Source organism: Crocuta crocuta, unplaced genomic scaffold (genome assembly GCF_008692635.1).
Source record: "Crocuta crocuta isolate KB4526 unplaced genomic scaffold, BGI_CrCroc_1.0 scaffold174, whole genome shotgun sequence".
In the NCBI taxonomy this organism is placed as follows: domain Eukaryota; kingdom Metazoa; phylum Chordata; class Mammalia; order Carnivora; family Hyaenidae; genus Crocuta; species Crocuta crocuta.
In genome coordinates this window covers 3,190,259-3,202,996 of record NW_027530330.1, presented here as the reverse complement: position 1 = coordinate 3,202,996, position 12,738 = coordinate 3,190,259, and the positions used below count along the sequence as shown (strand labels likewise).

The window sequence follows — 12,738 nt, the reverse complement described above, 5'->3', positions numbered from 1 at the left end:
GGCCTCAGTCAGTTAAGTGTCTGACTTCAGCTTAGGTTGTGATCTTGGGAGTCCGTGAGTTCAAGCCCCACACTGGGCTCTGTGCTAACAGCCCAGAGCCTGGAGTCTGCTTTGGATTCTGTGTTTCCCTCTTTCTCTGCCCCTCCTCCATTCACACTCTGTCTCTCAAAAATGAATATGTGTTAAAAGCATTAAAAAAAAAAATAAATGCAAGGCAAAGAGTAGGACCTCTGAGAGGTTAGAAAGAACAAGGTAAATAATTTTTCAAAGACTCCTACCTGACTCCTTTGGAAAGGTCAGTGTTCACCACAGATCTGTAGAGAGCAGGCCAAAATTCAAGTAGGAAGATTTGAAAGGAGATTTGGAAAGAACAGAATTGGTAAAGCTACTCAACATTCGGTTCCTTCTGGCAAGTCACCAGCCTGGTAAGTCATTGCTCTTTCTGTGGACTACATGTGTGATAATAAGGAGAAAATCCAGGAATGTTTATTTTCTACATAAAAATAAGAGGCCATTGGAAGGAGATTCCCACTAATATCTTACATCTAAAGATTCATATATTTTTACATCAAGGGAGATAGTCTTTGGATCATTCTTCTTTCCCATATCAGTCTTAAGTCCTTTTTATTCTCACAGTATAAAATATATAAGGTGTGCAGTAAATTTTTCCTGTAGAGTTAAAATGCCCAAAGACTAAGTATATGTAGTAGGAGAGTATACATTGCTTTTGGAGTCAGATTTGAGTTCACTTAGCAGCTTGAGCACTTACCAATTCTGTGAATTTGGGCAAGTGACTTAACCTGTTTTACAGCTTTATTATTAGTAAAATTGAGGTAATTATAGTACCTGTTATCAGATAATTTATTATATTACCAGATAGTCCAGTGACAACAGCCCCAGAACTTTATAGTCTTATATTGTTAGCTGTGTGTAGTGGGTGTGAGCAAGGGATCCTGCCCATTCTTTTGCTCAGGCCCAGGGGTGACAAGGCTCTACCACATCACCACTTCTGGGATCACACAGCAGTGAAAGTACACTGGCTTTCAAAGTTTCTGCCACACGTTGCTTCTGTTCACCTTTTGTTGGGCAAAGCAAGTCATGTGGTTCGCCTGAGTTCAAAGTGAGTGGGAACACCTTACACTCATTAAGATAGCTACCATCAAAAAACCCCAGAAAATAACAGCTGTTGGGGTGGATGTGAGGAAATTGGAACCCTCATCCATTGTTAATGGGAATATGAAATGGTGCAGCTACTTGGGAAACATCATTGTGCTTCCTCAAAAGATTAAAAATAGAATTACTGTTCAATAGAAGGAATACTTTCAGTGTATATGTATATTACATCATCACGTTGCATACTTTAGATTTTGTCACTTATGCCTCATAAAGCTGAAAAAAGGATTAACTATATGATCTAAGAAGTCTGCTGCTGGGTCTTGAGGAGGTACTTGTTCACCCATGTTCACAGCAGCGTTATTCACAATAGCCAAATGGATGGCTATTGTGGCCAAATGGATGTCCATGGATGAACAGATAAACAAACTGTGGTATACATACAGTGGATTATCCTTAAAGAAGGAAATTCAGACCCGTGCTACAACATGGATGCTAAGTGAAATAAAATAAGCCAGTCACAGAAAGATAGACACCATATGCCACTTACATGATGTGTCAAGAGTTGTAAAACTCAGGGCTCCTGGGTGGCTTAGTCGGTTAAACGTCCGACTTTGTCACAGGTCATGATCTCACCACTCGTGGGTTTGAGCTCTGCATCGAGCTCTTTGCTGACAGCTCAGAGTTTGGAGCCTGCTTCAGATTCAGTGTCTCCCTCTTTCTTTGTCCCTCCCCCACTCACACACTATCTCTCTCAAAAATGAATAAATGTTAAAAAATTAAAAAAAAAAAAGTGGTAAAACTCATAGAAACAAAAAATAAGAATGGTGGTTGCCAGGGCCTGTGTGGGGAGGGAAAAGTATGGAGTTGCCCAGCGAGTGTAGAGTTTCAGTGTTGCAAGATGAGAAGACTTCTGGAGATTGGTTGCATAACAGTATGAATATACTTAACACTACTGACTGAACACTTAAAATTGGTTAGATGGTAGGGGCGCCTGGGTGGCTTAGTCGGTTAAGCGTCCGACTTTCGCTTAGGTCATGATCTCGTGGTTCGTGGGTTCGAGCCCCGCGTTGGGCTCTGTGCTGACTTCCAGCTCAGAGCCTGGAGCCTGTTTCAGTCTGTGACTCCCTCTCTCTCTCTGACCCTCCCCTGCTCACGCTGTCTCTCTCTTTCTCTCCTAGAAATAAATAAAACATTTAAAAAAAAATTGGTTAGATGGTAAATTTTGTGTTCTGTGTATCTTACCGTAATTAAAAGTTTTTTAACTTTTAAAATTTTAACTAACAGAGCCTGGGTGGCTTAGTTGGTTAAGCATCTCATTGTGAGGATTTTGGCTCAGGTCATGATCTCACAGCTCCTGAGATCAAGAATCCCACATCGGGCTCTGAGCTGAAATGAGGAGCCTGCTTGGTTGGGATTCTCCTCCCTCCCCTGTCTCTCTGCCCCTCTTCCTCTCTCTGTGTGCTCTCTCTCTTCTCTCTCAAAATAGATAAACATTTGGGGCANATATATATTTAAAAAAAAACAATAAATAAACATTTTAAGAAAGTTTTTAAAAATGTAAATAAAATGTGAGTGGGAAAATATATCTTAACCATGTTCCTGAAACTAGAGAGCCAGAAATCTTTTTTCATTTATTTTTTGAGAGTTTTTCATTCATTTATTTATTTATTTATTTTGAGAGCGGGGCAGAGCGAGGGGGCCAGAGGATCAGAAGGGGGCTGTGTGCTGATAGCAGTGAGCTTGATATGGGACTTGAACTCACGAACTGTGAGACATTGACCTGAACCAAAGTTAGCCGCTCAACTGACTGAGACTGAGCCACCAGGTGCCCTGGCCACAAATCTGTTTGAATAGCCCTGACAACTACCAAACTACCCCCTAGGATTGTTGTGAGGATGAAGTGAAGTCCTTCCCACCAGTTGTTTTAAGGAGTAAATGGTGATGCGCATTTATAAAGACACAGTGTCCTTCGCCCATCCCTCCCCCCTTTTTTTCTTTTAGCAAATCAGTTTTGCTAGTTTAAACACAAAATTCATGAGGATAAATTCTATACACGGTAGTGGATACCACACACTTCTATGTAGTAATGCCAAGATAAACAGTGTTTTTAGAGCATAGAGAATAAAACATAAAAAGTAAAGGTTAAAAAAATTGTCAACTTCTATTTGCTCCAAGTGAAAAAGAAAAAAAAAACCCCAATGTGTGTGTTAAATAATTTGGAAAATTCACAAATGACTACTTGTGCCTGCAACATGAAGGATGGAGTAGTTCTTTAGCTATTTGGGTCAAACCTGGTGTTTTGCTCCTTCACTGGTAACAGGCTGTTATTTTTGAATGGTGTGTACTATTCTATCTTAAATTTGGGACATGATATATTAAAAGTTTATAGACATTTACTCTAAGATTGGCTTTTCTTCCCAACAAATCCAAATAAGCATGTATTGCACAGACTAAAAGTATGAGATCAGAATGAACAATGATAATGAGATATTGGCACTGCATGAGCATAGGCTCTGTCAAGTCTTACTGGAATGTTGTGCTGTTTTAACCCTTACAACAGCCCTTTTGAGTTCATTTACTATTATTATCCTCAGTTGACATGTGAAAAAATGGAAGGCTAAGTTTAAGTGCCTTGTCCAAGGTGATGTAAATAGCAGCCCTGAGTGAGTGATATCACATAAATGTCACTGTCTTGGCATATATTACTGATCTTTTAATGTTTTCTCTGTTACATACAGATACAAAACCTATAACCACACTTATGTTTTATACCATGCTCTAGGGATGAAGAGAAGCCAAAGAATCCCATGGTAGAGTTGTTCTATGGAAGATTTCTTGCTGTGGGAGTACTTGAAGGTATGGTTACATATGTTTATCTTTATTACATTTGAAGAGATATTATTATCGATATAGCTCATCTTGATAGTGACTCCTTATTTGTTGACTGGTTTTTAATTTTAATTTGACTTACTTTGTCTAGTGGTTCCTGTTGCATTGTTACCACTAGTCATTTACACAGAAAAGACAGAATTGAGTAAAAGAAAAGGAAGATACAAGGTCCATTATCATATGCTAATTTATACTGGGTTAATGTTACCTTAATATTCTTTCCCTGAGAAGGCTTTTATGATTCTGTGAATTGTTGGGGTACAGGGATTAAGGGGACAGTCATTTTTGAAAATAATATTGGAGTTGAATACTGGTTTTGGTATGATAATCACTGTTTCTGAGGATTTCAAGTCTGAATGTTGAAAGCTCTGTTTAACAATGCAGCATAATCAGGGTATTGCATTTTTTGGGTGATTATAAAATTCTTCAGGTTCTAGTTTTCAAGAAAAACGTATACTCTTGAAAAATCATTTAAGAATGACATTACTCTATCTACCTTAAATGCCTGTTACTTAAAATCTGGGTCTGACCAGTTACACTTTGATTTTCCTAACAAGGGAAGGGAAAGGACTCATTAAATATACTTCAAATACTAATAATTACTAATTCCAAAGCATTAATTTTTTTAAAAAACTGAAACATTTGAAAATTTTTCCACATGGCCCAGTGCATCAACTTTTGGAAAGTTAAATCACTTGAAGATAAAATTTGGAAAATTGGTTTTCCTTCAGAACCTTATTTAATTGATTCCTATGAAGTTTTGTTTGAATATAATTTTATAGTTTGTAATTCAGAAAATGGCAGACATTAACTCAGGATTTAGTCAGGTGTTTTAAAGGTTATACTGAGGTATCGGTACATTTAAAAAATTTTTTGCCTCAAATGCTTAATATTCATTATATAAATAATGGGATATTTTCCAATTTGGATTGTCCATACTGTCCTACTGATTTTTACTTGAAGTAGAAGTATTTGAAGCAGTAGAGTAGCTCTAATCAGGTTGACTGTACACTGTTTACATCTTTTCTGCTTGTGTTACCTTGATTCTTAAAAGTGATTTATTGGGGTGTCTGGGTGGCTCAATTAGTTAAGCCCCTGACTTGGGCTCAGGTCATGATCTTGGAGTTTGTGAGTTTGAGCCCCATGTTGGGCTCTGTGCTGACAACTCAGAGCCTGGAGCCTGCTTCAGATTCTGTTTTTCTCTCTCTCTGCCCCTTTCCTGCTTGCTCTTTCTCAAAAATAAATAAACATTAAAAAAAAAAAGTGATTTATTGAAATAGTTAATTTGTCAATCAGTGTTAAAGTCCTTGTAATGGGCTACCTAAATGTGATTTTAGTACATTTTCATGTGACCTTTGGTTTCTTGCTCTTAGCACTTTCACATATATCTTCTTAATGCTTTTTTTTTTTTTTAGACCAGTGGCTCACATTTGGAGGTGATTTTCATTTGCTTACTAAAGTGCCCTCATTGCAAAAGTTCCTCAACTTTTCCAGAACATCTAGTCTATTGATCCCTTCATTTTTGTTCCTCTCGGCACTTTTCTTTACTTACCTTCTTGCCCATTTTGATCATTCTTAGAAATCTCTAACACTCCCTCTTCCCCATACCCCATCCACTACGTCTCTAGCTGTTCTCTGACCATCCCTGAGCTATTCATTTTCTCTCCCTGTGTATTGAGTACCTGAATGTTGCTGGGGGAAAGTCACTCTGGGTAAACTACAAATGTTTTATGAATTTGTAACAGATGCTAAGTGTCACTGGTCCCAATCCTGTGACACTACCTGGCAGTCTTACTCATCACTGTCTTCTATCCTGTTTTCTGTAATAATGATTTTTATCTTTTTTGTTTTTTAAAAAATTAGAGTGCATTTGCACACACAAGCGTGGGACAGGGGCAGAGAGAGAAAGAGAACCTTAAGCAGGCTCCACACTCAACATAGAGCACCAACACGGAGCTTGATCCCAGGACCCTGGGATTGTGACCTGAGCCAAAGTCAAGAGTCGGACAGTTAACCGATTTAGCTACCAATACCAATGCACCCCTTACCTTTTCTGTTTTTAATTTAACTTCTCTGTCTCTTCATTCTCTGAGAAGGACCTTCCTTCAGATTTTATGAATTTACCATGAAGCTACAAAGTCTAACCATTGGTCCTGTCTAAGATCCTGAATCTAATTTTGTTCCCAATTTTCTATCCGAGGTCTTAAAAACAAATTTCTCAAATATGTGAGTTTCAGGCTCCACAACCTAGATCCCTCCTGGCCTCTACCACATTCTTTTCATTTGTCCTTCCAGATAATAAGGAATTATTTACTCTTATATCAAAAGCCTGTTGTTTATACGTGCTCAGAATCTCATCCCTTCACACGTTCACTTGGACCTTACGTGCATTGTTATCTTGTTTTTTTCCTGTATTTTCAGTTTCTCTCTGCACTGTCTTCCTCATCAACTTTTAGATGTGGTCTAGTAACTCCCATTGTAAACAAAAAAGAGCTCCCTTCAGTTAATCTCATTCAGTTAAGAGAGGAATTTGTTTTTAACTGCTAAGCCCCCATTTATTCAACCCATCCCACTTTTGCTTCTGGCCCCAGACTTCTTCTAAAAGAGATCTTTCTAAGGTTATCAATTTCTAATATGTGTTCAGGCTGTCAGATTCCACTCAGTTTTCATACTGAACTGTTATCGACTTTTCATGCTATTTATTCTTTGTTCCTTTTCTTCTTCTTTAAAAATTTTTTAATGTTTATTTATTTTTGAGAGACAGAGTATGGAGCAGGAGAGAGGCAGAGAAAGATAGAGACACAGAATCTGAAGCCAGCTCCAGGTTCTGAGCTGTCAGCACAGAGCCCAACACAGGACTTGAACCCACAAACTTGCGAGATCATGACCTGAGCCGAAGTCAGATGTTTAATCAGCTGAGCCATCCAGGCACCCCTGTTCCTTTTCTTCTTCACTATTCAAATAGTCCTTAAAAACACATCTCTGGCCTCTATAGTATCATATTCCCCTGGCCTTTTTTTCCCCCTCTACCTCTGAGAGTCCTGTTAGAAGCTGTAATTATAGCCTCTTCTTTTATCTAAATGCAGCAGATCCTTGGGACTCAGCTTAGGCTCCCTGCCTTTTCCTGTCTGCCAGTTCCCTCGGCAGTCTCATTCACTCTCTTGATATACTGCTGCCAGTAGCCAGCAATTCTCTCATTTATAGCTTCAGACCAGAAGATTAATTTTAGTTACAGACTCATATCCAACAGCCTTCTCAACTTGAAATGCCATGGGCCATTCTAAAACAATGATTGCTACTACTGACTTACAACAAAAGGAAAAATTCTCTGCTCTTTCTTTAGTGGAGCCCCTGTTAGTACATAAGCGATCAATTGAGTTTTTATGCTAGAAATCCAAGTATCATTCTTGATACCTTCCTTGTTCTTCTAACCTCTTTCCTGCCAATGAGCCACTGGTCAATCATATATACTCCTTCCTGGATATGTATATAAAAATTTCATCTGCTTCTGTGCACTTTTACTATTAACACCCTATCCCATGCTGCCTTTATTTCTAGATGGATTCTTAAAAGTCTCTTAACAGTCTATCATCTGTTTAACACAGAAGCCCTGAAGATGTTTCAAAGATACAAGTTTGATCCTCTTATTCCTAGATTTAACTATTCAATGACTTTTTGTTTTACTCCAGATATATTGAGGAAAAAAAATTGTTAACAAGGGCTTATAAGGCTTTGTAGATTTTGTCCCCTTACCTGATCCTGATTCTTCATTATCATCTTCCTATTGCTCCCCTAAGGTAATATTGTCCTCCCCTTAAGTCTTCAAACATGCCAAGTTCTTTGCATCCTTGAAGCCTTTGCAAGTATTGTTCCTGAGCCAAGAATTTTCCACAGCACCCTGACACTCTGGCCTGGCTAACTCCTACTCACCATTCAAGTCTCAGTGTAAATGTCATTGTGCTATGGAGGTCTTCTCTGCTCTACCCTCCAACTCTAATGACTAGGTTAGCTCTCCTTTTCATACCCTCTCACATTACTCTGTTTTACCACACATTTTTATAGCATTTATGATGATAAATAATTTTTTGTTCATAATTTTATGTACAGTTAATATATGTAATGTCTGTCTTCCAAAAGAGGCTGAAAGTTTCTTCAGCTCAGGGACTATATATTTATCTCTTTTATTCACTGCTATACATATTCTCAGTGTTTAGCACAGTATCTTGTTCTTAGAAGGTATTTTTTGAAAGAATATATATATTTACACACACATACATGTAATTGCTTTCATACGTACAGGTGTGTAATTAATATCTATGGCTCAGTGTGGATATGCATATGTGCATGTGTAAACCAATAAGAAAATTACAGTGACTACTCGGTGGAACATGATCAGAGTTATGGATTTTAGATTCAAGAGGTCATTCATACACATTTACTTTCAGTGGCTAAAAGGTTATATTGAGTAACAATTAATTTTTCCTATAGGAAAAAAATTTGAAAATACTGAAATGTTTGGTCAGTACCCGCTTCAGGTCAATGGATTCAAAGATCTACATGAGTGCCTAGAAGCTGCCATGATCGAAGGAGAAATTGAGTCCTTACATTCAGAGAATTCAGGCAAATCAGGCCAAGAGGTGAGTTTAGCATCTTCATTATTCCTTTCTCCCCAGGTCTTTCTTATACTGCTGTAAAGTATAATTTAAGGCTCTAATTATACAGCTGCCTAATAATTGAGTGAATACTCAGATTATGTGTTTGTATTTAATTATGGTAATTTAGACATTTGGGAAACCTGCACAAACAAGTCTGTAGTCTTATGTTACATTCTCACTTAAACAGTTTAGCTTAAAATTTTCTGTTAAAATCCTCTTTTAGGACATTAAGTCTATTTAGACTTTTTAGGGAAGATACCAGTTACTGTAGCTGCTGGTCCTGGAAGTGAAGAAGAAAAACACTGATAGTAGGGTGGAATTTTATATAGACATATGTTACTAATATCAAATAGTGTTGAAGGTTGTCTGGATTCCTTTTTTGGTAACATTACTGTGTAATTGCATGAAGAGCAGATGGAAGATCTTGGCTTTCTCAAGAAAGCTATAACTTGAAAAATATAAACCTGTTTGTTTCCACTGATCTCTGTCTTCCCACCTATCTGTCTTTTCATTCTTGTCTTAGGATCCATCTGTATATCCATCCATCATCCATAAATTCATCCATATGTGTTTCTAGAATAGAAGGCAATGGACAGATCTTATGCTCCAAAATCACTTATCATTAAGCAACTGCTGCTAGTTGTCTCCTTGTACGCTCCATGCCTAGGGTAGGATCTTCATATGTGTCATTCTCTACTATATCCCTAGTGGGTAGAACGGTGACTACGGATAGAATTATATAATGACTGAAGGAATGAAATGTCTCAGTGTTACCAAAAAGGTGTCTGAGGACTTTATCCCTGAGTAGGTCCGTAATAAATATTAAGTGATGATATCTCTGTGTTTATCTAAAAAGGGACTGAGTTCTTTTGTATTTGAAAATAAATTGCTTTTATCTGAATTTGTGCCTTTTTAAAAAAAAGACATAATTAACCATTTTTTGTTCTTCATCCTCATTTCCTTCTCTTCCCTTATATACTCAACAGAAAAAAAGAAAGAACATTTACTATTTTTTGGCTTTTTGCTTTTAAGAGTGGGAAGACAGCCGGGGAAAAAAGGGAAAATATTTAAGATAGTTTTGTTCTCTACATCATAGATCATCTACCTTAGTGAGTCTCAGCAGATGCCTAGGCCCTGCTTCACAGCTGTCAGTCAGAATCTAGGGTAGGGGTGTAGTCCTTGGGCCCACAAGCTCCACCTGTGATTCCCATATAGACCTCCAATCAAGAATATTTAAATTAATGGGGCACCTGGGTGGCTCAGTCGGTTAAGCGTCCGACTTCAGCTCAGGTCATGATCTCACAGTTCGTGGGTTCGAGCCCCATGTTGGGCTCTGTGCTGACAGCTAGCTCAGAGCCTGGAGCCTGTCTTCGGACTCTGTGTCTCCCTCTCCCTCTGACCCTTNTGGAACTACAGGGTATTATGCTAAGTGAAACAAGTCAGAGAAAGACAAATATCATATGGCTTCACTCATATGTGGAATTTAAGACACAGAACAGATGAACATAAGGAAAAAGAAAAATAATATAAATATGGGGGGAGGGGCAAAACATAAGAGACTCTTAAATACAGAGGACAAACTGGGTTACTGGAGGGGTTGTGGGAGTGGGGATGGGCTAAATGGGTAAGGGCACCTGTTGGGATGAGCACTGGCCATTATACATGGGGGATGAATCCCTGGAATCTGCCCCNTCTCTCTCTCAAAAATAAATAAAATATATTTTAAAAAAAAGAATATTTAAATTAAGCTTTTTTATTTTATTGATTGATCTCTAAAGATTGGGACTCTCCCAGGATCCTAAAATGGAACAAGAAAGCAGATTCCCCTCCCCACTCCTCCAAAGTGTGATCTGTTTTCTATTTAATAAAAGGATGATGGGTTGGGGCAGGGAAAGGAGGGATGGCACTCTCCTTACACTATCAGACTAGCTTATAAGTGAAATACACATTGGTTTATTGGTAAATAATTTAGAAATTAATTGGTAAATCTCTCACATATCCACAGCTTTTAAAAATGTTTGTCTTAATTGAATATGAACTTCATTGTTTATTTTAAAAAATCTAGTTCTCCATCTTTGGCTTCATACCGTGAATGCCCTATACTGTGATATCTATTTTCTGTCTAGGTTTTTACATCCAACCTAAGGGGTGCAGTGGTTTGTTGCCTCTGAATGCAGCAGTTTGTAAGCAGTCTTAATAATAGCAAATTCAATTACCTGTGATTCCTATTACCAGTTGCCTAGATTTACGGGATACAGTTTCAATAATTTAGCCTGACTTAAGAGACTATCACTGACTAAAGTAGACTGTCTTAAAAGTTTTTAGTAATGTGCTTAAATTATAGCCTTATTTCATTATGTCCTTGAGAATGATGTTTTGTTTCTTAAGTATCTATAAACACCAATGAATAATATTTTAGGTTTGTTTCTAAATTGGCATAGTCCCTGGTGATAAAGCCTTTTATCTCCTACACTATTATTTAGTAAAAATTATTGATTTTACTTTGATACAGAAAACATCTCTTTCCCTGAAATAGCTGTGGTCTAGTAATATAGAAGACCTCTAGTCTCTTGAATCACTCATGTTAAAATATCCAGTGTTGCCTGTGAAAGTTTAAATTTCTGGAATGACATTCCAAGAGACAACTGAATAAATTAAAAAATGATTGTATATAAGATAACTACTTTAAAATATTTTTATAAATCAAATTTTAAATTTTAATGAAGTTGTATGCAATTTATGGATGAATCAAACTGTCTAAGAAACCCTGGATTTTTTGCCAATTGGAGCAAAAAAATTTCAAATGGTAAATAACTCACTTCTGGTTTGGGTATTTACTACAAATAGTGTGTTGCACATTTTCTTTTGATTATTGCTATTCACATATAAGTGTTTGTTCATATGTCCTACGACTTGCATTTTTCACTCACTAGCATATCATGAGCATCATTCCATGTCAATGTATATATGGCTTTACACCATCCTTTTTAAAACCTGCATAGTATCAAATAGCCTGTATTTCTAAAATTAACAGATTTAATTCTTCTGTAAGGTAGTAGTTGGACAAAGAATAATTTTGAAGAATGCCTTTCTATAAATACTCTTGAGAATTTAGGAATGAAGGATAGGCAGAAGTAGGATCTTTGGATCACCAGGCGTACTCATGTAAAAATATAAGTACTGCCAAATTTCCCTTCACAGAGCTGTACTAAGTTATAGTCAAAGTGCTAAAAGAAATTTTATGGAACTTAAAAAACTAAATTAGAGAAACAATACCTACCTGTACCATATTAAGCATATATAGATATTGTATGGGAAATTTGTCTTTAAAAGTGAAAGTGCACTTACAGTCTGTAAAATCTTGCCATTTGCAACAGTGTGGATGGAACTACAGGGTATTATGCTAAGTGAAACAAGTCAGAGAAAGACAAATATCATATGGCTTCACTCATATGTGGAATTTAAGACACAGAACAGATGAACATAAGGAAAAAGAAAAATAATATAAATATGGGGGGAGGGGCAAAACATAAGAGACTCTTAAATACAGAGGACAAACTGGGTTACTGGAGGGGTTGTGGGAGTGGGGATGGGCTAAATGGGTAAGGGCACCTGTTGGGATGAGCACTGGCCATTATACATGGGGGATGAATCCCTGGAATCTGCCCCTGAAATCATTACTGCACTGTATGCTAACTAACTTGGATGTAAATAAATAACAACTTTTTTAAAGAGTGGAAGGGAAAATGGGTGAAGCCAATTAAATGACTAAAACTCATTTTTAGTTGAAATGGAAGTTTTTGCTTTTCATGCTTAACTTATATCCTGGGTTTGTTTGGTGTTCTGTGGGAATCTGAAATGATACGTCTGCTCTTTCTGTCTGCTGCTCTCTGTGTTCATGTAATCTCACAAAAGCAAGGTATTTAAAACATATTAATAGAAAAATTAGCTGTTAGAACTCATAAAATTACTACATTCTCTCCAGAAAATATTTCTGTTAGATTTATAGTTATATTAAGTTCAGGAGCATTTTTGTTGCCCATGTTGATTATGTATGTGGTTTTTATTCACTGCTATA

General features: G+C 37.2%; 1 protein-coding gene across 3 annotated transcripts in view; it reads left to right on the top strand.

The window, feature by feature from the left end:
* Positions 1-12,738, top strand: part of USP25 (ubiquitin specific peptidase 25) — a 122,334-nt gene that overhangs the window by 53,083 nt on the left and 56,513 nt on the right. For 2 of the 3 annotated variants that reach the window (XM_077765646.1, XM_077765645.1), the window contains exons 8-9: positions 3,899-3,972; positions 8,494-8,642. In XM_077765646.1, the coding sequence (XP_077621772.1) occupies positions 3,899-3,972; positions 8,494-8,642 (223 nt within the window). Of the gene's footprint in view, positions 1-3,898; positions 3,973-8,493; positions 8,643-12,738 lie in introns of those variants that run through there. The other variant, XM_077765648.1, reaches the window with a different exon arrangement.